At 36.0% G+C, this 27,569-nt stretch overlaps 1 protein-coding gene across 1 annotated transcript; it reads right to left on the bottom strand.

Annotated features, from left to right (window-relative positions):
- Positions 1-27,569, bottom strand: ZNF644 (zinc finger protein 644). Its single transcript, XM_010076087.1, is given in 9 exon segments — positions 1-1,710; positions 2,195-2,297; positions 9,650-9,772; positions 12,315-12,920; positions 13,113-13,668; positions 14,107-14,126; positions 14,129-16,140; positions 17,362-17,467; positions 27,514-27,569. Coding segments are annotated over 7 exon segments (3,582 nt in total). The 5' UTR covers positions 16,110-16,140; positions 17,362-17,467; positions 27,514-27,569; the 3' UTR covers positions 1-1,517.

Consider the following 27,569-nt stretch of genomic DNA (forward strand, 5'->3'; position numbering starts at 1 on the left):
TTATAGACATTTAGATTTTATTTAAACCTTTTTATTTAGAGATATTTTCTGGTAAGGAGATATACCATAGGAAAGCAATTTCACTGGCAGTGAGGTATGTATATACTCTACCAAAATACTCCTCTTGTTTTAACTGCTTTTAACTTTATTTACATATAAAGAAAATATCAATGCATATCCTTGGCTTAACTACAGTATCTGTTACCCTATACGAGTAAAATGAAATGTTACTTGCATACAAAATTGATTTGTAGAGGAATCCGATTTGATTTAAACAAAAATCATGTTCTGAAGACAGTTTAAATGAACAAACACAATTCATCATGACCAAGACACCTGCACCATATTTCCATCCTCACAGCACATTTATTTCAGTAATTCTGTAAGTAGGTCCTTAGCATGAGCATAGTGTTACAGTTTTCATACATATAATCACATCCAAAACAAGCTCTAAAATTTAAGTTGTAAACATTCTCTTCATATGTAGAAACATTTTTCAATCTGTGTTCAAATTTTCTAAAATGATCAATCTTTTAAACAGAATTATAAATGAAAAGTCTACTCTAACCGTGTAGTGAGCAATGCTTATTAGTACATTTCTACAGTGTTAAATAAAATTGTAGAGAGGCAAACTTCTGTAAGCAAGCCAGGCTTTAGGTAAATCATCATAAAGAAACAAACTTGTTAACAAAAAGATGCTTTGTAATAAAGAAAGTTGGATTGAATCTACTATGATACAAAAACATAAGGGTAAATACCATCTTTGTTGACAAGTAGGAGGTAGCATGGATGCACCACTTTATTGTCAGTGAGAAATGCAACTGAAGTAAAGAATATTTCCTTACCACAAATTTCCAGTATTATGTACATATTTCTCTTAGAAATTTGTTTAAACAAGTTTCCCTCCACTTTTTAGTACAAAAAGCCTCATGTGATTTAAAAAAAAACACTTACACACCTAGATAGAATAGTACTAATTGCCCTATTTGAATGAAACAGTCTCTTGAACTATGACGTACATGGTATTTAATGCCCTAAGTTGAGTAAATTGTATTAGCAGTTCTTGGTATTATACAAAACACTACATACATACAAACAAAATATAATAATATCTTATTTTACTATGTAATTCTTTTTGGAATAAACAGAGCCTTGGATTTGGGTAACACTGAAGAGAATATGGTTTCTTTGTTTTATTAAAATGTGTCTTTTAAGTACCCATGTGCAACAATTTAAAAATGGCTGCCATACATGTAATGGTCTTGTATTGATAGTGAACACAGTAACTGACAAAAACATAATAAACCTTAAAAACACATCTTCCACCCTATATAAAATATAAAGACTACTTACTGTAATTGTTAAGTATTCAATTTATTTTGATGTTACTGTAATCCACTTCCTCTATTTTTCTGTTTTTAGCATTTATAAACATAATTTAGTGTAGCAATTTATTTTAAAAAATGACAAAGTATTTCAAATTTACATCCAATTAAAATTTAAAATGTTTCCTTGTTCTATGATGCGGCTTCTGCCATCAGTAAAGAAAATGAAGTTTCAGTAATTGAAGCAGGCTTTTTAAGTAGTGATGTGACTTCAACCATACCAGCTCCAGTCCGTGGAAGATTTGCGTTGACAATGTGTCGCTGCAAGTGCTTTATCCAGTCTTCTTGAACAGACAAAGGTCCTCGAAAGACCAGACCACAAAACCTATGCAAATATTAAAGTTATTCCATCAAGATACAGCTAGCTGTACTGAAAAATCATTAAATAAAGACATTAGGTGGAAAGTCTTAATTTTTTTGAAGTTTGTTTCTACATATTTTAGCTGAAAACCTTAGTAACTGAGTTAATAATTAATTGAGTAAGCACAAAACAACTGCAGTTTACACAACTTACACTCTACATTTTTAACACTAGCAATAACAATCTGCTGTTCTTACATAAGGTTTCTTTTGAAGGACAGAATATTACTCAGACATGATCAATAAGATTTTAGCTAGCAAAACAGTTAGCAACCTGAGTTATCTTCAAGTCTTCTTATTCAAAGTAATTAAAACAGGCAACTGGTTTCCCCCCTTATTATTCAATTTAACCACAAACATATTTACAGAATACAATCTTAAATCTTCTCATGACTAAAATTAGCAAGCTCTTAAGAATGTGTTCTTTCAATTAAAACAACCCTGTGTACCTGCATCTGAGTATGTAAACTTCATCAGCACTATGAGGTAATGGCAGCATTTTTTTCTTGCTTCCAGATCTTGACCTCGACTTCTTTTGCTTACAGTCTAAAGCTAAGAAGAGAGAAATTTCCATATGTGAAAGTGATACTTCAATGAATGTCAACCAGAGATATTTAGTAAGCATCTCCTATAGCAGTAGTGAAAAGACATCTACCTCCTTGTTATTCTACGTTTAATTATAATGTAAATCCAAAATAATTAGTGTGCTCTAAGAAGTTTATTGGCTAAACAGATGAAGCTACTTTTTTAGTTTAGCATAGTGCTTGCTCTTTAAAAGACTAGATAATTGACATTCATCATTAAACTGTTGGTTTAGTATCAGCAAGTACCTACTAACATTGCAGAATTATACAGAAGCAAAGCACCATGGGAAATTCCCTTTCATGCATAAAATGCTGTAAAAATCTTGGAACTTGTTTTATAGCTCAAGTACCATCATAAGACCACTCATGTTCAACCAAGTTACAACTCCACAAAGCTGTAGCTCTCAGCTAATACAATCAAGAATTTCTACTTTGAATAAAACACCTGTTATTTGTTTTCAACATAAAGCAGAAGTTTGTTCTTTTATTCTAAGAATTTCAAATGAGGCTTCCCCCCTCACTCCTGTCTGAATTCTAATGCATCTTACAATAACTATGTATTAATCCTTGGCAGGGGGAGCTGGTATTAGGACAATCAACAGGGGTGGCAAGGCCACTTTTAAAATTCAGCCTAAGCATTTGAAACTATGTATGAAAATAATGTGTGTGAACAGGAAAGGCATAGCAAATGGGTTCAGTCAGCGCTGAGGTCTGTGACTCCCGTAGATGTAATAGGAATCTGTAACAAAACTTAGAGATTCTAAGCAGCAGGCAAAGTTGAGGGATGAGGGGATTAAACTGAGTTAATATTGTTGTGATGAAAACATCTGATAAAGCTCAAGAAAAAAGAAGTAGTTTGGGACTGCTTGAGCTGAGAAGTATATCTAGCTATGCTCTATTCCGAAACACAAGACACCAACACTAAAACTCCAGAGACACATGAAAGACAGTAACAAGTGGTATTCTTGTTACCAAAAAGGCATAATGCTATGCTACTGAAGCATCTTAAAAGTAAAACTAAAAAAAAAATAAAATGTTACACTCGTCTTAAGTTTTGACTCCTGTAATAGAAAACAGAAGAATACACCTCTTAGTATTCTGAAGCATCTGGTGAGGCAAAACACGCTGTTTTAAAAAAACACAGTCTTGACTGCATCCTTCGTTTTTCTTCTGTCCTCCAAATAAGCACCTCTCAAGCTTTTACCCTGTAGCCAAACTTTTAACTTGTAGATACACCAGACACTTCCCAGTTCCATCCCATATTAAAAGATTCATAAAGTATCTAGAAAAATTATAATGAATTTTTGAGGTTTGAAGGCACCAGAGAACTGATCAAACAAGCAGAAAGCAGATACCAACCTAAGATGACTTCCTTCAGACCCTGGGTCAAGCCATCATTAGGAAGATGAGGCTCAACAGCACTTGTTCTGATAGTAATAATTAAAGCAGTCTGGATATAAAGGCTGTAACCCAAGGGGAGTGAGGACAGATAGACAGAAATGGCCAAGATAACTTCTGGAAAAGTGAATAGAGTTAAGGGGTTATTAATGCTTTATGCTCTCATCAAAAGTATATTCTTCACATAATTAGGAAGGAAAAAAGCTAACTATTTTTCAGGCTGTAGGAACTACCAAGTAATATCAATATTTTACATACCACAACATCAGTTACAACATCACCAGAAGTGTAAGCTGATAAAATACTGCAACCCAGACACCCATTCTCTGAAGAGAACTATTTGCATAAGGGTTGAATTATCTGAAGCAGTTATTATAGCAAAAGCTTTGCTATTGCTGATTTTGCAGATCATCATGGGAAGGAGAGAAACAGAAGTCAGTATTATCCGAATGCCAATACATCCACAAGTTGCATCTGATGTCAGTTAGTTGATGTCAGTTTTTGTGTTAAAAAAAAAAAAAAAGCAGTAAACAGCAGGCTCCTTCTAGAGAAGCCTACATGCAATTGAAACAAGAACTAGCTTATTCCCTTCATGTTGGCAAACTTAGGACATTCATTCCCATCAAGAAATTTGATTCTACTCACATACATCCCAAGCATTGCAGAGCTTTCACTTTCTTACTAGACCTGAATTGATCTCCCGCAGCAGAGTTGCTGAAATCTAACCGTTTTGTGTGTGTGTAATCTTCTAAGAAAAAACCCCTCTGAACTACTGTGCAATCAAATAGACAGCAACACAGACAAACAGACACCACCATAATCTACCAGCAGAGGTAGTTTCTACTTCCCTGAAAGATACCTTTTTCCAAAAAACAATGAGAAAATACGGAAAACAAAATAATGGTCATTTTATCCGAGTCATTTACAACAGAGGTTCCAGACAGAGAAATTGCAAAACAAAGAACAGAAAATATATTAAAAGACATCAAGAAAAAAAAAATAAATCAGATCACTCAATGCATTCTCAGAGTAACTTAGCCAGGACTGGAAGTACATTTGCCCAAGCAAGAAGCTGTTACAAAAGAAAATATGAATAATACTAAACCTGTGTTCTGCAAGAGGTACTTTTTGTTCCCCTTGTCTTGACATAGTTAACGTATTCCTTTACATTTTAGGGGGCACAGAGCAGCAGAAGTACTTTTTACTCTAATGAAGCAGGAAAGTAGGTGGAGAAAGAGCAAAATCTGAGTAAGGCTGACTGAAAACCATACTTCCAACACCAGTTATCACAGACATGTACCAGTAACTGCCACATTAATTTCATTTTTGTCTATCCAGAAAGTAACAAGTTTAAATGAAGTCACATGCACACATTTAAGTACTCTGTTGATATGATGCCTAACAGTGCTTGCAAGCATCAAGTCACACCACTGTCTCACCCAAAAGAGAACATAGCAACGTTTTGAACAAAATTCAGTTACTGTTCTTCCAACGCCTTTACCATAACAAAGTATGACCTCCTCAGAAAGCATGTTTTTAGAACTTTTGGGAAGAGACTAAGGATAATTTAGCTCTAGCAAGCTGCATGGAAATTGCAGCAAATTGCCAGAGACAGGCAGGAACTACCTACCATTAACGCCTATTTTGTGGCTATCACAGCTCCCAAACAATCATCCTTCATTCTCCATAAAGGCCCAATTATTTTTGGAAGCAGCACCTGGTGCTTCCTAGTCGCTATTCCAAAAACTTTTAGTAAACAACGAGTTAAACCACTTCATCAAACCTCTGATACAGCATGACAGAGAAACAACCCTTTTAAAACAAAAGACAATCAAACTTTGGAGGAATCTCCCTGAGGCACTCAAGTTCAATTTCAGAGCACGCTATTTAGAAAAATATACGCTAGGTAAAAAGGCTGCACATAAAAACCTTCTTTACCTCAGTGACTGCTCATCAAGAAAGACTGCAAGCAGATGGAGATAGGAGGCTAAAATGAGCATGCCTAAGACAGCATGAATTAGAAAAGTCACAATTAGAGGTCCTTCATGTCATCACACTCGGTCTGAAGTTCAAAATTAAAGTGCATCTATGCCAATCTGCACGCTCTGCTTCTTGATGTCCCCCAATATGGAAGACTTAATTTCAGGAAGACTGAAGCTGTGTCTTTATTCAGACCTCATTACTTTTGTCATAGCATATGTAAGCTAACCCAAGTTGAATAACTGCATACATAAATGGACCTAATTAACCATTTAAAACCATTGTCAATTAAAAGTAAAAAAAAAGAATTATTTTTCTTGTCTATTTATTCACTAATTTTTCAAATTCAATCAGTTGCTATCTATCCTCACCATTACTGCACCCTAAAATGCATTTAAAAAACCCCCTCCAGTAATTTGCTCCCTGAAAGATTTTACAGGATACTAAAAATTAGCTCATCATGACAGTTCACCAGTTGTGACTGTAACAGCACAGAATAAAGACATGCAAAGCCAGTGGATCTCAGATTTCTGCTGTAGCTGCCTATACTTCCACAGTAAATTTCCTGAAGCTACAATTTTGTCAAAGTAGAATTATAAATTATTTGGAAGCATAGTGGCCGCATGAACTGCCATACTCAGTCATACTGTTGTCTCAGAGGGCAGACTCCTTGCTCTGTATTTTATTGTTCTCTCAAATTTCTGAAAAAGCAGTCTCCACCTACAGAAGCAAAGATAAGAGCAAAGAAGAGAGTGGTGATTCCCAGAAGATGACAGCTACTAAGAAGAGACTGAGTCTGTGAAAAAATCAACAAAGGCAGCATGTAAAAAGCCAGGGTGCAAGAGGGTATCAAGAGACTTTGGGGGAAAGAGAGGCCTAGAAAGAAGAAAAGGAAGGAAGTTGATGTACCACTACACCAAGAAGAGCGAGATGCATTTTGAAGACTTTGTGTAGGTCTGTCCAATGCTCTAAAGGCAACCAGACGAAAGAAGCAAGCTTGCCACATGCTCTGAGAAACACTAGTGTGTTGCTATCCATCAAAAGAGGTCTAGAAGGAAAACAGCATCTACTCAAGTGATTAAATCATTACATTATTCAAAATTGGACTGCATAACAAAAAAAAAAAAAAAAACAAAAAAACAAAAAACCCCAAAACCAAAAAACCCAAAAACCCAAACCAAAAGCAAAAAAACCCCACCAGTGTTCCAGTCAGACATCTGATGATCATCATGCAAGCACTAATAAAAAGGCAAGTAACTATCCAAATGAACCTAGACAGGCATTTGCTATACAGTGGATCCATCCTGCATAACTATAGGCACAAATTTAATTTAATAAACACTAACCTTGAACAGCCAACAGTCTAGAAAGTTTAATTTCTAGGATGTTTTTGTTGAGTCCATCTCAAAATTTATTATACTTAACTATGTCTATTTTACTGCTAAAACTGTCAAGTTGCATTTGAAAAATAAATAGGCTAAGATTTAACTAAATGTTATCAAATTACAGACTCTGAAGAAGCAGGGCATCTGCTAGAAAAGCAGTATAATAATAGTATCAAAAACATAAGCAGACAAACAGAAAAACCTGAGCAGAAGACTAGTACGTAAACTAACATAGTGCTAGGAAAGGTCTCACTTTGGTGACACGCAGAGATTACTATATTTCTTACTAAACAGTGACGCCTGGGTAGCTCCCATAGCAACGGCCAAATAAAAGAATTACAGCATTAATGTTTACACACCATTATTTCATTACAGCAAGAAACTGAGACAAATATTCAACCAACATGATTTCTTTTCAGTAGCAATGTTTATTTTGGAAGATATAAGAAAGGCTTCATGAAAACAGAAGAAGGAACCAGTATAAACGTATCCTCATTGTCTCCATACAGGTTCCAGGCTGAAGCCAAACTGAAAACATCTCAGAATTGCTCTCAACTGCAACCATTTTTTAATAAGAAAAACTGAGATCTCCCCAAGAGCAACATTCACAGCAAAGTTTAAAACTAGCATGTCCTAGCGAAATTTTGCATTGAAATGATTCCCTTCACAAAACTTACAATACAAAGTGGAATAACAAATAAAACCACTGTTTAAAAGCATGTTTTATGGTCTACAAGCCTTGCAAGTCAATGAGCAAAGTTTACAAACTTTGCAGAGTTACAACAGCTTTAATGGTAATGAATAAGTTAACACAAATATACATTGGTTGTGTCATGTTATAGCTAGAACTTAGGCCTCACTAAGTCACTGGTTTCAGTGAAAGGCCTTTATCCACATGGTACAAGCAATTTATCTGTCTCAGCTCCACTTCTGAAATAAAAAGATTTTGTTTCTAACCTTTTGGTTTTTTTTAAGTTTTGTTTCTAACCTCACTGTGTTTCTAACTTAATTTTAAACAAACTTCTAAGTCCAATGATACAAGACTCGGGTGTTTTCTTTCAGTTATTTTCAAGAAAGTGGCACCTGTTCTGATCAACATGCTACTACTTCACTAGCAAAATACATTTCTTAAAGAAAACAAGCAAAAATCCCTGAAAACACCTTAACAAGCTACATTTGCTTTTCCCATTTAGCAAAAGGGAAGCTGAGGTACAAGAAGCTTGTCCAGGATCCAGTCTCCATGTACTACCCTGTCTGCCACTGTGTCTCCTCCAATAAATTACTGTTAAGATTTCAACATGCAATTTAAATATATAGCTGCTGAAAAATATTTCACCAATAGGTATATAAGCAAAATAACTTACCACAGGGCTAATATCAAACCACAGCAGTGGTAAATGAAGTCCACTATCATCATCATCTTTCTACTGAGTAAATATGAAAACTTTCAGAATCACTAAAAGCATACACTCCTACACATTGGATACTACACTGGAAGTCAGCAGACACACTGCATCTGCTGACTTCCTTCTAAATCTGCTTTGTTAGAGCATTAACTCAGCATAACATAAGACCTGGCAGCCACAGGCCCAGTCTGTAAAAATATTTCTTTTAGCCTTCTGCAGAGAAAGCCTGAAACCACTTTATCATTCTTAGCATAATGAATTACATCTGCAGATTAAAAAAAAGGAGTATGCATTTTTCCAAAGCATTACGTAAAAGTCTGTGCTTGTTGACACAGAAAACTGATGGTCACCCTTCTCAATCACTGAATATTCCAGACTTCGTATCTCCAAATTTTCCTCACTATATTCCATCCCTGCTACCCAATTTGTTGTTGATCATACAAAGTCCCACTAATCTTAGCAATAATCCAAGTAAACTCAAAAACTGCCTACAGCCAAGCAAACTGCAAGTCTGTGGAAATGAGTCAAAATACGAATTATTAGAGGAAGTTCAAAATGAAGTGTGTTTTAATGAAAAACATTAACAGCCGTGCCAAATGCTGTACTGCACTCACTCCATCTCAGAACAGATAGTTTTTGGGTTGTGAACCAAACAAGAAATTAAACCAACTACATGTAATATGTTGGAAATACACAAACTGTAAAATTACTCACTTTGCCTATCTTAACTACGGTATTCTTAGTCATTACATGTACTAGATTGTAAAAATTACTTGCTGGTTTGTTGCGGGGTTTTTGTTTTCTTTTTCCTCTCTCATTCTTGAGGTACTTTTAAACACTTCATTAGAAGGTCAACTAGCTGGTTTGAAAGTTGTGATATTGTAGGAGAACTAATTTAAGCAACCATCTCTTAGTTTTGCTTACATACCTTAAGTGTTGGATCCAAAATAAATGAGTAAGAATGAAAATCAGACATGAGAGTGGACAACAGCAACATTCCTTTTCTTACAAGTTGCTGAAGTTTTATGGCAAATAAATTGTTTACCAGCAGAAGCTTCAAAATTATTTTGAATTAGCATATGCTTTTGTCCAGTCTGATGAGGAAAATGTATCATAGACAGACTTGCTTTTACATCTGTAACAAAACATACCTGTCCCAGTCAAAAGTCCAGCACTCTTCTTTCGTGCATAAGCGCGTAAGTGGTTGGACAGGCTAACAGCACTTGTAAACGTCGTATTGCAATGCACACACGTTCTAAGCTTCACAGGCATACCTATCATTCAAAAGAAAACTATAATCCAGTTCTCTCTTCAAAAAATGAAATTCTCAAAGCGTTGTAAAAAGTTTTCTGCAATAAAGATGGTTTAAAATATATTCACTGCATTGACGCAATTGTTTAGTATATTAGAAGGATCCAAGTTAACCGTTATTAGTTTTCCATGTAGTGCTTTAAGCCAAACCATGTTATTTGAAAAAGAACAGAAAGGAGGCAACTACAGCCCATTAGGCTACTCTGCATTTAATACCTACTGTCAAGTTCCTACAGATCTCCACATTATGAAGCTCTAATCCCAAAATAGAATCCTGCAATTTGAATAGCACAATTCTGTTGAGAAATTTCAGAGCTTGCAACATTTCCAATAAAGAGAATTTAAAAAGTCTAGTTGACAAACTGGTAATTAAAAGTGTTTTACCCATATGACTGAAGAGCTCAACACTAAATTAGGCTGCTGTTGAAGGCTCAGAGGAAAAGGTGGTAAAACACACCACTGAACAGCTGTTGGACAAAACATTTTGTTCAGTGCATTTCCTGTTCATTAGTTTAGATGCACAATCGATAATGGAAGTTAATGACTTGAAGTTTTTTGACAAAATCTTTGTGCTAAATAAATGATCAACAAAGCAACATGCTTTATCACAGAAAAACAGTGAAACAATACTGAACTCCTCACTTACCAAAGAAACCATTATAACTTATTCCCTGCTCAACTTCACCATAATGTGTCTCCCTTCATTTCATCAACAATATATTGCTTTCACCAACTAATATTTCAAGTTCTCTACTAACAAATTATTAGAAGAATACATAAAAAAAGCTAAAACTACTCAGCTGGAAAGCCTCTATTTGCAGGAAAGAAAGAATCCTATGCTCCAGCAGCCCACAGAAGACATGCTGTTTTTTCAGGCAAGTTACAGAAGAAGAACACCTGGTTGGTAAAAACCTCCTTAAAAACTAAAACCAGAATTAGAAATATTTGCCTTTTTTGGAAAACCAGAAGAATTTCAACTTGATGTTAAATATTTTCTTATTAACTCAACTGGCACAGTGCATTAGTTGTCAAGTTCTGTCACCTCAGCCACAGATAATTACGGGGCCCCATTTGTAACTGTTAGTACTATGCAAGCATGTATTTATTTTTACCTGGTTGCTCATCACAACCAAACAAATGCTACCTAGTATTCATCAGTAAATATTAAATAGAAAGCAATACAGGGTCAGGTTTGGCAAGCTATTTCTTCAGCATTGTTTTTCAAATCACTAAGCCTGCCAAAGATACACTTCCTTTATTAAGCTATCTCCTGTTTTAAAGGACAACCACAGACGTCCAGAAGACATTAAACGTAATTCTGTTCAACCTCTACTATGTTATTTTAGAAAGTCACCTTTGTTAAGAAATTGATTGCCACACTTTTTTAGTCCCCTAAAAGAACTTCTGAGCACACTAGACTGGTGTTGTTTTTATTTGTTTAAAGGAAGACAAGAATTATAGGTGAAAAAGTACTAGGCACTGCCAGTTTCACTAACCTTCACTGGGTAATAACAAGAAAACCAACAGAACCAAAAAAGTCAGGGGTATAAAAATAAGATCCTGCTCCTCTATCTGAAGAATTCTGCAGCGTTATAAGGTGGTGTCCAAACAAGAAACAGGTAAATGCAAGCTCTACGTACACATTAAAAAGGATGTTGTAAGAACTCCCCAAGACTAGAAGTAACTCTTATGTGACAAGTAGGTTAAAAACATCACTCTAAAAACCTGCTCTATTAGTATACAGAATATCTAGGAAGCTGATTATAGAATTGTTTCATTAGCACAATTCTCAGAGGGGCTATCTCTGTCCATCAGTCAGGGGCTGTGCACTAAGAAACCTGCTGGCTACAAGTGTATCCCAACAAAACTTGAAGCAGCACAGGTCTTCACTCAGGAGAGACAGGCCCTAAGCAAGCACCAGTTTCTCACAGTAGCAGCAATTTTGAAACAAACAAGAATTAATCTATGTTGTAAGAATATGATTGTCCAAACCCATCAAAATTAGCTGTCAGTGACTCACCAATTTGGAATATTATGCATTTATAATGGTATCAACAGTTCTGTTAGTTTGAGCAAATGCTGCTTTGCACAAACCTCAAAGATTTCAACGCAGCAGTTCCCAAAACAGCTGTTTTGATGCCCAGAAACAGGGTTACAAGCCCAAACATTTCAGAACTGTTAGTCTACCAAACACGTATGGACACTTCAACTTGTTATTGCAGAATGTTTTCTTCCCTACGGAGGCTCATTTTGTGTCTGCTTTGAATGTGTATGCCCAGCCACATGCAGAACAGGAACTATGTTCCATGCAAGCACTTTTTTTCACTTCAGGAAAAACAAGTCAGAAAAATTTGCTGTGCTACCTCTCGCAGTCAGTGTCCTCTGGAAATGAAACAAGAATTAAATGAACAGAATCCCAAATAAAATACTCTGCACTTGTACATTTTCTATGAATTAAAGGATTCTTTGGAAATGCTGTCAAGACAGCTAGAAACATCTTCTTACCTGACTGCATAGTCAAGTCCATTTTTTGTGGCTGATACATCAATGGACTGTCTTCATTTAATGGAAGAACACATTTCTGAACAAACCTCTTCCTTGCAGTTTGATTATGAATCTTTTGAGGAGAAATATCAGGATTCCTTTCATGTCCTAACCTCTTATTTTTCAGGAGTTCTATCAGTGTAAGTGACTGATTTTTTCTTCCGTCATGTAGCACTGCTTTTGTTTCATCACATTCATTTAGGAAACTCAGCCCTTCTTCCTCTGATGCAGACACAGATATATCTTCAGTCTTTAGGCCATTATGGTATGCTTCAAGAGGTATAACATTCTGAGATAAAAAGTCATCATTTGATGCAAATTTCTGAGCAACAAACGGTCTGGGAATAATGCGGCGACTGTTCAAAGCCTTTAGGATTTTTTCATACTTCTCTTCATTTTGCATCATCTCATTCAGAACACAGATCGGAGATTTGTGTGCATCCCACTTGGTTTTGCCAAGCCTCTTCAGGTGTCCTCGCACATGATTGGACAATCCAATTTTAGTATCGAACCAGCCTCCACAGAGCTGACACGTATGCTCAGAGGAAGTTTCAGATTTCTCAATTGCTACAAAGACAACAATTTTCATGGTTTTTGACAATTATACACAGTTAAACATTACAATAGCAAATCACAAGGACAAGAAGAGAGGCTTTACAACCAGATAAAGCAAGACTTGCATAGTGCTCAGTAAATCCCTGGCCCCTTTACTTTATACCCAAATTTAAAAAACAAACAAACAAACAAAACCCAACTTACCTTTTCTAACACGTTTAACAGGAGTTCCTGTTCCAGTTCTTTTAAAATGTTGCATTTTATCACTTGTTGCTATCTGTTCTGGTGAAACAACATGACGGGCTTCATAGCTTAGTCCAGCTCTGTGAAGATGTCCTCTGACATGATTGGACAAACCAACACCTGTTTCAAAGGTTGCTGGACAGTATGGGCAGGACTTCTTTTCAAGCGACAAATCAGTCCAATGGAAAACTGAATTATGCTTTGGCAATGCCGATCCTACATTTTCCAAATTCTGAGGATCATGCAAATCATGCAGGAAGTTACCACCCTCAGCATCTTCATAATATTCAAAATAAAAGCCATCATTCTGCTCATAACTAAGTGAAGATTTATCACCAGCTTCGTGATCTTCCATTTTACCTTTGAATATGGGGAATAGGTTTACATGCTCCTGATTAATATCACTGTAAGATTCATCCTCCACAGACTGTGTAGTGTAATCACATAGTTCAACATTATCCCATGAACTTTCATCCTCCGTTTCATAGCTGTCTTTTTTTTCAGCAGAGTTAAGTTTCTGTAAAACAACAACAGTCATTTTATGCAGAAAATCTGGATAGCAATCCAAATCATTTCCTGTAACAGAGCCTTCCCTCTTGGATTCTTTAACGACTCTTTTTACAGCTACATGCCTATGATCTTTATAGCCTTCTGCCCTTTTGCAATCAAGATTATTTGAATCCATGACAAAACAATTACGGGGATTACTTGATGAAGAAAATAAATGTAAAGAACTGACAGAGCTGGACTCTTCCTTTTTTAAATGTAAAGGATAAGAGTCACTATATTTTTTAATCATCCTGTAGTTTTCATATTTGTGTCTATATAAATAATTACCTCTTGTTTTGACACTAGCTTTCTGTTTTGCTGCTTGATGAAAACACTTAGGTTTCTGTTCAAAGCTATCTCTAATCAAAAAGGTCTTGTTTGTAGAATTTAGATTGCACACACTTACAGATGACTGTGAAACAAAAAAAACCTGTAGGGTCTCTTGTGGAGTTTTGTGAAGTTACTGGACTGTGAAGTAGAGCCAAATGATCTTTTTACATCCTGTTTTAAAACAGAGTTCTTTGGAAAAGTCGAAGATTGTTTGATCAACTGCTTTGTCCTGCTACCAAAATCTAAAGATTCTTCTATTATGCTGCCTTTTCTTTTTTCTAGTCTAAGATGGCTACCAAAGGGATCAATGCAGGACGCTGGATGCAAATACTCCATGTGCTTTTTTAAAATGCTTCTAGCTGAAGTAGTAAATGGACACATCTTACACATATACGTCGATGACTTTTTTGAGGAACCTAAATAAGGATCTTTCAAGGATGCCTTTTTCTGTGTTTTCCTCTGCGACATGTCGCTACCGATAACTGAACATTTGACTACTGCTCCATGAGCAATCCCTCGATGGCATTCCAGTTCATTTTCTGTCACTGCCATGAAATTGCATTCCTCACAGCAGTAATATCTTTTATCTTTTTCATGGGTCTTTGCATGCTGCACAAACGTTTTAGGACAATTGGTACCAAATACACACTGTGGGCACTGTAACCGTGCACTCCTACCCTCATCCTGAAGTTCTTTCAGCTCACGGATTTCTTCCATCAGTTTCTGCCTTCTTTCCTGGTGAATTATCATATGTTTAAGAAGTGAATTACGATCTCGAAATGTCCTTCCACATTCCCTACATGCATAGGGCCTGGGGACATTGAGATGTCGGAAATGACTGTTCCCATCTAAATGGTACATCATATGCCTATGCAGATGTTTCTTCTCCCTAAAATTCACATTGCACTTTGTACAGGGATAAAATGAGGGTTCATCAGTACTGAAAGTAGATGGTGATTCGGAATCATTCTGTTCACACTTATTTTTTAAAGTATTGGAAAAAAAAGTGCTGGTGTGAACAGGAGAAGTATCTTCTGCACAGTTACTAGTAGGACTATAAACGAGCTGGTGAATAGCATCAACAGCTTCCAGCTCTTCATCTGTGGATTCAGGCTTTACTTTACTCAATGAATATTTTTGTGGTTCTACTATTTGTAGCTCCTCATTCTGCTCTAAAAAGTCAACACTTAATAGTTTTGATTTACTAGGAATACAACTGGTATCACCAAAACAGTCTTCAGTATAGCGCGTTATTTTACTAACATCCATTTTCCTTTTTCGCTTTTTTTCTAAGCTTACTTTACAGTGAATGGGAGACTTCTCTATTGTTTCTTCATTTGTCATAAGAAACTGTATAAACTCTTTTTGTGGATCCCAACTGGGATCACATCCCGATCTGAAACCACCTGTACCTGAGGAAACGCCTGTTAATGTATCGACACAATCATCTTTCACTAGTAAATTTTTATCATCCTCACAAACTTCTACTTGGCCTACTAAAGTGCTGTCTACACTATTTCCTACTGATTTCTGTGAATCACAACCAATTGAAGCAGAGGTAGGTAGATTTTTAATGGAATGAGACAGGTTTTTAGCATGTGCTACATCAGGTAACAAAAATAAAACTTGGTGCTGATTTGATTTTTGTGTTGTACTCTTCGCAGGCAGCTGAAGATCATGAACCACTGTCAAAGTTGAGCAGGAATCTGTGTGATGACCTACAGGCTGTCCAGTGGTTAATGAAACACTGCCTTTATTCATAATGGAAGTCTTGGTTGAGGTGGAGTGTGAAACTGGTCCATTAACAGCAGTTCCTCTAGACAAGATAAAGTTTTCGCTAGAAACAGTAGGAGCACCAGTGTGTATAAATAGAGAAGCCTGGCCTCCACTTAAGGCTTTTTCAGATCTGTCCCTTGATAGCTCCTCAGGCAGAGTCAATGCATTGTTCTTCTGAAACGACGTGTCACTCTCTTGTGGTTTAGGAATGCTACCTTCTTCCTCAGATATGAAATTATCATCACATAGGATTTCTTCTTCTTTAGCACCAGTGACTTCAGTATTTATCTCTAAATCATCCATATTGCTGGTCTGTCCATTCAGTACATTTATACTAAAAAAAACCCAAACAAACAAGAAAAGGATCAGGCAATCACAGAAATAAATAATGGCGATTTTAATTTACAGTTTTCTTCAGGATCACCCTTCCTCACACTGTAATCTAAAAGTAAGTTTTGAACTTGTTAAAAATGTACTTTTTTTATTTAGGATACTCAAGACATGTTTTAAATTAATCAATGAAGCAATAAGAAAATTACATTTTTTGCTATGCTGTATTAATAACCGTAAAGCAAACTAATCACTGCCCAGTATCCCAGTTCAAAAAAGCCTGAACATCTACATATAAGCAAGATGGGGAAAACGAGACTGTCAAACTGTGCAAATACATTCTAAATGTATATTAACATAAACACAGAGTTTATCTGTAGTTGTTTGCTAGAAGGAAACCAAGTTAGGAGTAAAGGCTACCCAGACAGCTGCTATTCATTTCAGTAATTTTTTTTAAAAATGTAATTCCCTTTAGCACCTAGGAAAACAAAATAAATTAAAACAATCTTTATGTTAATTTCAAGGTATCACTTTTTTCAAAGTGCTTCTATAAAACTGACAACACAACTAAGCTGATTTTGAACATCTGATTACAGGGACATAGCAAAAGATCAAACTCACTGAAGAAATTAAATGTCTTCCCATTCCCTTCTTACAAAAGGACATTACTTGCTTTAAAATAAATAAATCAGATCCTGCTTATGGTATCAAGGCCACTGTAAATGAAAATCAAATAAAATAGCATCTTCTCAAGGTGGAAAAAACCCTCACAATTAGAAAAAAACATTTACCTAGGATTTACCTACCAGAAGAAATCAGCATGTTGAATCCAGAGCACAACAATAATAGTATCTGCTAGTACAGAGAACTACTACAAATTAATTCCCTCTGCGTGGCCTTGTGTACATAAATATGGCTTTCTACAAGTGACTTTCATTCATACACAAAAAAACACCTACCCAATGCTTAGTGAGCACAAAGGAGTTGCCTACACATGAAAATCAGTATGTAATAAACAGGAGTGTGAATTTAAGTCTACCCTGGCATTTACCTCTTTCATGGGTCTTCTAAACACAGTAAGCATAGGGCATTAAAACACCCATCTAGGTGTTTTTTAAAGAGTACTATTTGCTTTGATCTTTTGGGGGATTTGATCCGTGAAACATACTTAGTTTCAGTTACTAATTAATATTTTGAGTAAAGCTCAGTTAAAAGCGGTCATTACCTAGACTCTTTGAATTAAGATGTTATAACTCACACCTAATATCCATGGCTCCCTGCTATGGTCCTTCATCAAAATCAAGGAAGACCATGCTCGACATCCTTTTTTCCTAAGGAGAGAAAACAACCTGGTTAAATGACACCATTTTCATCTTTACATGCCACATTCTAAAATGAGTCCAGCATGTCTATTAGTTTTTCAGCTTAACCCTACCCACACAATTCAAAGCTAGCTATAGCCTCATGGAAATTCTGTTTTTGTGCTTGTTTTGTTTCAAATCCGCAAAAGGGCAAAAAATATACTCTAACCTCCTTTAAGTTTGTAAAAAACAAACCTTAATGTAATACAACTTATTTACTATTTTGAAGATGCAAGTAACTATATTTGCAGTAGGAATGAAAAATTGGTATGAAATACTTATTGTATTATTTATCTATATTATCTAGAATATACCTTTATGTAAATATTTTTACTAGACACCCCAGTTTCTCATCTTCTAATTTCTTAGATTTTTGCATTTCTTTTTTGTTTTGAGATGGGTCATTTTCCACCATAATAAAGACTTTCAATAAGATCACATTCAAAGCTATCACCCTAAAATGGTGATAATGTAGCACCCAGCAGGAGTCTTTACATCATATACACAAGCTAGAAACAGGCACCAAGAATCAGTAATGCAAGTCAATGAAAAGAAGTTAAACCTCCAAGGATGCACAACAGATCCAGCAACTCTACAACTGAATAGCGTAAGCTTCATACCATATCAGGCTGCAGAGTATAAACATGCCCACAAAAAGTTCAGAAGAAATTTAGTAAGCCAATTTTGTCTGAAAGATGTGTGTTTTCCTCGTTTTATTACTGCAGAGGTAGACAAATGTATGCTCAGTCAATTTGAGAGTCTATATTAGCTTTTCTCAACAGGAAGCAACGTTGCTAACGAAGTGGTAAATTCAGTGTTAATGAGTGGCTTCACTGTTACCACCTCTGAGGTAAAACCTTGGATGTTCCAAGTTCCACCCATCTGTTCTGGTGTGAGGGGTTCAGAGGAAGAACAGACGCTTCCCATTTGAAGCAACTTCATTGGTACCCCCTGAACAGCAGGGAGGCAAACTGAGAATATTGTGCCTGCTTAGGGATTGCAACGCTCATTATCAGAGTGGCTCCTGAAGACTTTTCACAGGTTTACATGAAGACAACAAAATCATGTTTCTTTACATACAAAACCATACTGACACTAAATATTAGTGTTAAAGCTTAAGATTAAAAAACGGCTAGGACACCATATGGTCACCTTAAAACTGAGACTCTTCTCAGAGTTATCATGAGCACTATCTAAAACGTTACTTTGTGCAGTCTTGTAAGAGACTGTGGAGATTGTGAACTACTCCATATGGATCTGATCAGAAGTCTTCCACGGTAATACAGCTGTCCCTACAGAATGCAGTCTTTGAATCAAGCCCGAAATGCTTACTGTAGCAACAATATTGCTGTTACATTTTAATAATTTTCTTTTAATTATCACATTTTTTCCAGCTATCAGGGTGGCACAATTCACTATTTTATGTGCAGGACAACAAGAGGAAAGTTAGCTGTTTTTACAGCATGGTATTAAAGAAAACAGATAAAATATCTTTTTAAATTACAGTAATTTAGTCTTGTGATGACACTGAGCCAAGATGCAATACTTCATTTATATTACCTACTCCATGTGTAGAAATTTATGCAGCAACAATGACAGGTGTAACTAGACACAGGCAAGAAAACATTCCACCTAATGCCATCATTTTTGAGGAAACATTATCATCTAACTTGTACCATTCAGGAAGCACAATATCCAAACTGAAACACTACCTAATCTGAACACTCAGAGAAAAAAAAAAAAATGAACCATTGTAACAACTATGTAACTAAGGCTGTGCATAGTCTTTGTGTTTTTCCATCACAGTTTTAAAGTTATCTTCACTATATTACATCAGAAGTACACAAATTATTAATTCTGTCAAAATACATAGTAATTAATCCTTGGGTATTCGAAAAATTAAACATTTACATCAAACTTTAAATTTGCTGCAAATAGTGTTTGTTACATCCTCTACCAGGAGCAAGCTCAATATAGTTGAGGGAATTTTTATTTAAGCACATAGTGCTAAGCGTAAAAATGGCAATGCTCAAAAAGCCTTCACCAGTGTACACAATCCCAGGCTCGTACCTTTGAAACACACTTTATCTAAAAGACTAGGCCAAATTCAATTCAATTATATCAGTTAAATCCAGAATGACTGTAGCGTAGTTAACAGTGTTATTCCTCGTTTACACGGTATATTATTTATTATATAGGAATTATTTCATATTTGAAAGTGGAAAACAACCAAGCATTTGTTCAACTAAGCCACATTCCATCCCTATTTAGTAAGTACTTTTAAATTTACATATTTTAAAATATTGTTTTTCTTCATAAAATATCAGTTTTTAAAATTGTAATGAGTTCTGCAGATATGACTGCCTGTGGCCAGACAGTCTAAACTTTAAAAGTATAAGGTCAGATCTATCTTCAAGCTGACAGATCATCATTTAAATGCCTTAAGCTAATCTTATTGTCTCAAAAATTTTGAACATCAGTATTTCTGCAAACTATCAGCACTTGCTATAACACCCTTACCACACTACATCTTGAGGTTACTACAGAAGAAATTAGGTGATAATTGCATATTAACATAATTATTCAGTAATTCCTCTGAGTAAGCTTCCTAGGTCACTCAGTAATTCAGGTTAGATGCAACCTTCCTGTCATCAGATCTATGCTGTCCACTTTCTGTTCATTAATAACTCATTTTGACAGGAATGTACTTAATTCCATTGTTCTATGTACATTAATCTTATTTATTACCAGTAGGTTTACGACACTTCCAAGGTCTGATTTCATAATGACAACCTTCGCTATGTAAAAGGGTCACACACCAGATTAAGAGTATTGCCTTCACGCAATACTAGTTCATTAAAACTTACACTCCAGTGCTAAGTGTACTATGCTGTTGCCTACTAGAAGTTGTAGTTAAGAGACGTCAAGTGTTGCAAAACCCACTTTATTTTACAAGGATTTACAATAGATTTGAAAGCACACCAGAGATGAAAAATTAAGATGGTAGAATTTGGGTGAGAATTTTGGTCATGCTCTTCACAAAGAGCATGAAATACTGTTATGTGTTTTGATAGCAAGTTTCTCTTTAAGTTAATAAATATAAGCCAATGAGCTAAAAGCACAGAGCAGCTATTAAGTGTCAGAAAAACTTAGAAGCCATCTCCTAAATGGACTGAATTTACTCAGCCTAGTTAAAGTAACTGAAGATATAAAGTCTTTCAGCAGTGCGGTAATGAAGACAAAAATATACTTGTCCTGTCCTAATAACTGGGACACTCGGGGGATTATTCAAATATTCAAGAGACAGGAAAGGTGTTTCAGGTTTACACTGTTCCCATTTAGATTCTTCTTCAATACTTTGTTATGTAAATAGAGAAAACTAACAAAATCTATAATTTTAGCTACAAGCATTCCTGTGTTAAAGCTTTCTCAAATGGCAGATGATAGTAAAGATGATGGAGCTTAAGTACATCATGGCACAGGACTAAAGAGGCGTCTCCTATTTTGTTCTGTTACACAGTGTACTCCTTTAGCTTAATCACAGCAAATGTCAAGCATGGAGTTTCCATCAGAAGTGATATGTCTTAGAACCTTTGGAAAATGAAGGTTTGTACAGAGTAACAGTGGAACTAGTAGTGTATTAGCATAAACCAGCCATGTCTTGAGAGAAAAATAATCAGGTTATTTAGACGATAGCTGGGCAATATTTTTGCCTCTTCCATACAGAAATGCACACAGTTGACATCTCCCGAGTTTTGGGTGTTACCTAGCAATGAATCCCCATAGTCAATAAAATCATGATACTTTCATAATTAGAAAAATACCTACTACTAATTTTCTACTTTCTCTCTTCCTAAAAGCTACCCAGATCCACTCATCCTTCAGATGGAAACAAAACCACAAAGCGTGACAACCAGAGCATGAGTCAGTGACTCGCCCTGCCTTACCCCAGCTCCTGTCTTTATTTACAAATTAAGTTGTTCAAGATACATTCCCTTTGGCACAGCAGAGACACTGACTATGGACTGCCTTATTTTGCTTTGAAACTTACAAATTCACCTGAACATTTCTGAATGGGTTTTTTTAAAACAGATAGCTTGTAATATGCACAATGCCATACATACTGCCCTCCCACACCTACTTTACATACAAATACACAGTTATTAATATAACTACAGTCTGAGGAGCTCCACTAGTTATCTTCAATTCAAATCCATAGCTATTCACATGAGAACACAAACTTTGTAAAACTCTCATAGCTAATCAGACTCCCATATTAAAAAATATTTTTAAAGCAGCAAGCAAGTTGTATTAAGAAGTTGTATTATGCCTAAATAAAGAAATACAAAGTTATTTCCACCCACAGTATAAACTTTTGTTATAGTGTTGACTCACTGAGTTGTATCTCAGTGGGAAAAGCTGACCAAAGAGAAACTTTGAATTACAGAGGAGTCATCACACAAAAGCAGCCTGTCTTCTCAGTGAGAAGGAACATCAAACCCGGAGCACACTTTTTCAGAAAGTTTATTTACCTGAAACTTTGTTTCTAATCAAACAATTTCTTCAAAAGCTGTGTGTCAGGTAGTAAAGAAAGAAAAAGTTTCCTTAAAAGTGTCAACATTTCAGAAACTTGATTTCTAGTCTAAAATGTTTAAGAGTAATAGGTTAACATCTCACATGTGAACGGAAACAGTACACAACTGAAGAATGACCATCTTACAATTCAGAAGTCATAGAAGAGAACACCATGACTGCCACCGACCATTCTTTATCTTACCCCTGTAATATTGATTTGCTTGGGAAAATAAACCAGTTTGTCACAATGGCGTGCATCATGCTAAAATTCAATGTTGAAATCAATAAAATAAATGACAATACAACTTAAGTGTCACAAGAATCAGACTGTATGACTTTAAAAAAATACTCTTCTAGTTATAAGCGCTAATGCAGCTGTTTAAGATGGTTTCACTAGCAGAGACCTTTTAAAGTTAATTAGGTACTCCTAAAATATGCCTAGCCTGTACAAAAAACCCAAGACTTTGAATCTGGTAACTTAAGAACAATCACACATTGGCAACTCTGCAGGCTTCCTTAACGCCCCCTCAGCTCTCCACAAACCTGTTCATAGAGGATAGCCAAGTACTTAAGTGTTCATGTTCCTGCGACTGTCTAGTTTGGAGTTCTAGTAGTATGATCTGGTTTGAATTGCACTGCCATGAGTTTCTACTAAAGATGAGAACTACAATCAAATATTGTATTTTCCTAAACGCAGACATACATGGTAATGACTAGCAGCATTCCAGTGAGAGACACAGAAGTTTGAAAAACACAGGCTTAATGCTCTGTGATAATACAGTTCCTCCAAAACTGTTTCCTTATGTACTTTGACATAAATGGAAAGAATTTATCTATGCATGTAACTCTCATATGCTCACACACCTTTTTTTCTCTCTCAAGAAAAAAGAGTTTGAGAAAGCACTTTTCATCTCTTTCATCACCATTGTCTCTGTTTTTCAGTCTAATGTATTCTTAAGCCTCAGTTATGGTACCAAAAATTGTTTTTATCTAGACACAATATAATGAAGAGCTTATTTTATGAACCACCAGCATTACAAAACAAGAGAGTTTTTCCTCATTTCAGTCTGTAAATGAAAGTCCTGCTCCCATCCCTGTTGTGAGACAAGATTTTTATCAGGCTGCCAAAAAATCAAGGGTTGTGACCAGTGGTACAATATATTATAGTTGGTGGCCAGTAACTAGCGCTGTATCATTGGGTCAATACTGGGTCCAACACTGCTCAACGCCTTCGTTAATGACCTGGATGACAGGGCAGAAGGTAACCTCAGCAAGTTTGCTGCTGATACAAGACTGAGCAGAGTGGCTGATACACCATCAGGTTGTGCTGCTGCTGTTCAGATGGACCTCAACAGGCTGGAGAAGTGGCCTGACAGAAACCTCATGAAGTTCAGCAAAGGAAAGTATGAACTCCTGCACCATGAATAACTCCAGTACATGCTGGAAAGCAGCTTTGCAGAGAAGTACCTGGGGGTCCTGTTGGACAGCAAGCTGAACATGAGCAGGCAACATGCCACTGTGGCAAAGAAAGACAACAGAATCCTGATCTGCACTAGTAGTATTGTTGGCACACTGCAGGAGGTGATGCTTCCCCTCTACTCAGCTATGGTAAAGGCTGCATCTGGAGTTGTGTGTCCAGTTCCGGGCTGCCCAGTCCAAGAGAAATATGGAGCTACAGTAGAGAGTCTAGCAAAGGGCCAGTAAGACAATTAAGAGACTGAAGCACCTCATATGAGGAAAGGTTGATAGAGTCAGGACTGCTCAGCCAAAAGAGGGAAGAGAAGGCTTGGAAGGATCTCATCAACACTGAAGGAAGGGTACAAAAAGACAGTCAGACTCTTGCAGTGCTGTTCAGTGACAGGACAGGAAACAATAGGTACAAACTAAAATATGTGAGTTTCCAACTTCAGTTTTTCCTTATTTTCAAATAAGGAAAACATTTTTATTGTGAAAGTGATTGGCACAGGTTGCTCAGAGAGGTTGTAGAGCCTCCATCCTTGGAGATATTCAAAAGCTGTCCAGACATGCTTCTGGGCAAGCTGCTCTAGGTGACCCTGCTTAAGGCACAGGACTGGACAAGATCTCCACAGGTCCCTTCCAACCTCAACTACTCTGTGATTCCGTTCTAGTACACTTTGCCACACAGCATCCTAATTCTCGCTTACTTTACTCCTCTATAGAGTGCTCCATATGCTCAGACTACCCACTTTTTTCTTTAATTTCAAAATATCAGCAATATAGGCACAGGAGTATTTTAGTCAAAAAAGTTTCCAACCACTAACTTCAGATTTCTGACACCTTAAGAAAATTACACAAAAATAACCAGGTATACAGCAAAATGCATTCTCTCTATCACAAGTTATGTAGAACATATTCAGAGCAAAACTACAATTTGATGCCCCTCTCTCTTCTCTCTTCCAGTGTTCCTGTTTTCCAGAGCTCTCTCGCTGAACAGAATAATATTACCACTCACTAAGTAATATTATCACACTCAAATTCATAAACATGCATTTCCCAAGTCCCACCTCATTTTCTACTAGTATTTCTACAATTCAGGACTTTCCATAAGATTAATCCCTCTTCTATGCCAGAATTTACTTAGATGCCTTCTCAATATGTCACACCTCAGAGAGGCCTAAGGATGCCAGATTTTCAGTGTAGGCTTTTCAGGCAACACAATACAAATATTTCCTCCTCTTAGAACCCACTCATACCAGCAATGCTGTTATAACTCCAGTCACAGTGAGTGAGACATTTCACAAAGAGCACATATTTAGGAAAGTACTTGCATTCTTCCAGGCTCTAGTCTCACCACTACAGCCCTAACATGGGGGATAATACTAAAATGAAAGATCTGCTGTCATTGCAGAAGATTTTGGCTTACGGAGAAGCAGAAGTAGTCTCAACATGGAGCCATATGCTGTCAAATTATCATGCTATACATTGGAATTATGCTTTTCTTTGCAGCAAAGCCAATTTAAATAACTCCTGCCTTCCTCCACTCCCCCATGTTCCTTCTTTCACACTTTATCAACAGTTTCATTATCCAGTTTAAAAGGCTGGGACCCACGCAATGCTGAATTGGCATAACCAAGAGGCAACAACTACAAGCAAGGGCACAAACCTTTACTAACTTTGTTAACAGAAAAATCTACTGGGAAATATTTTCCTAAAATTAATATAAAAAAATAAAACAGTGAAAATGCAGACAACATTTTGGAAGGCAGGACTGCCAAAGCTGCCTTAACTGCAAAAGACAACATTATGAAGAACACCATCATGAAGCCAATTTTACGTTCTAAAATTACTTGAAGTACACTACTCAATCGAATTAAAATGCTAGAAGTAAATGCTAAAATAATTCAACTGGGTAACATTAAATACAACTTCCAAGAATACTATTAAAACAAAAATATACCCTTAAATTACGTATTAGACATGGTAGCTAGTTCTTCCATAGAGACATACAAATACAAATCCTCCCAGTAGGTTAAATAAACAGTATTTTCATTTCTGAAACACATCACTTTTAGAAATTTTAAAACAAATCTCCTCCCCCTTAACCTATAGGTTTACAGAATCAATGCCACTTTATCTGCTCAGAAACAAGTCCTTTTGAAGCCAGGTACTGCCACCAAGTGGTGGTGAAATTCTGTATGCAAATCTAATTGTTCCCCACTGAGGAGACACAACTGAAAACATTCCCCCAGCCACCAAATATGATCAATGGTGTAGCAACACAAAGACATTTAAAATTAATCAATCAAAGCAAAACCTACAGAATTTTAATATCCAAATCTAAAACTGTCTTTCAATTTAAAACAAAGGTTTTTCCTACAATTTCATCTTTTTGTTCAGACACCTTTTGTGATAAGTTGGATAAAGAACCCTTTGTTCCAATACAAATCCAACATCTATCAACGAACTGACTGTAATAATTAGCTGTTTTTCATAACTCTATACAAATCTCCAATGATTACAACTACATGGCCACAGAAGTCTTATTTTCACTGTTGTCCCAGATTTCACAGAAAGGTGAATTCAGTAGCCGAAGTAAAAAAGCTCTTCTTAAGGTACAAACATCTGGCTTGTTATTTGGGTAAGATATTAAATATATTTTTGTTAGTATGTAAAGATCACAACCAGACTGGGAAGGATTTTTAGAAGTCATATTTGACTGCTTTTACAGGAATATTCCTCAAGTTCATTAAATTATACTGTTAATTACCTGCATGAACTAGTCCTGAAGTGTTGGTCCTACAGATCACAGACAAAAACTTGCATGACAACATGATTCTGCATAAGGCATTTACAGTACAACTTTCTTAAAGATGACATTAAAAACAGTTTAACCCAATTTTATTGAGACAGATCTTTGAACATGATACACTTTGAACTTTGGAAAAATTCTGACCCTATTTCCTATTATATTCAAGTTGTAATTTTTTTTTATCCAGCATGACGTGAAACACATTAGCAATTTCTCATGCTTTTTGCTTTTTTGGCTATTTGCTACATATTTTAATAGTATCACACATTTTAACATTGTCTCTCCTGCTAATGTAGAGAGACTTCTTAAATCCTAAAGCACGTTATCCTTCCCAATTATAAAACTACCTAAAATGAACACTCTGCTTTTACTCATTTAATTTAGAACCTTAGTGTAACGAATTATATTAGTGATATTCACTCATCCTTACCAACAAACTGTCTCTTATAATCCTCTGTATCCTTTCAGCGATCAAGGGTCAAAAAGCTAGTAAGATTGTGACAGTGTCACGTAAGGCCAATAAAGCATCTTGTACCTTTTTAGATTAAGAACAAAAAATACTGTCAACTTGGAGAAAGTTATCATCCCTACTTGTGAATATATGAAATAAAGAGTTTCTAAAAGACCCAAAGCTATATAACTCTGTACATGACCAGATAAACAGACAACCCCCCCCCCCCCCCAGCACACACACAAAAAAAGAAAAAATAATTTCACTACTGAACATTTGAAATGCTATTCTGGTACCTGGTCAAATTTCCCACACAGTTATTTATTAACAAAATAAGTGCAAGTTTAACACACTGCTTTGACAACACAAAGTATGCTGTCAGTACTTTGAAACCAGGTGGATAATATGCAGAGGATGAAATTAATTTGAAATCCTCATAATTTTGACTCTTAACAGCCAGCAGAAAGCCTTGAAAGCTTTTTGACTATAATAGTTTATGGAAGACGACATAACTATAATAATACTTATTATTAGGGGTGTGCTTGTGTTTTGTTCCCATCTTGGTATCGTAGGAGTAACACCATGTCCATAAATTACAGTAATCAAGATACAAGTTCCAATACAATTTCCACCGACCACTTTTTCTGAGCATTTAGCAGTATATGCTAATGGATCCAAGGAATTTGGGGAAAAAAGAAAACTCACAGAACTTCTACTCACCTTTGTTTGTTTGATTTGCATTAAGCTGTGAGATCCACTTCCACATTAAAACAAAC

Source organism: Pterocles gutturalis, unplaced genomic scaffold (assembly GCF_000699245.1).
Source record: "Pterocles gutturalis isolate BGI_N339 unplaced genomic scaffold, ASM69924v1 scaffold10863, whole genome shotgun sequence".
NCBI classification, from domain to species: domain Eukaryota; kingdom Metazoa; phylum Chordata; class Aves; order Pterocliformes; family Pteroclidae; genus Pterocles; species Pterocles gutturalis.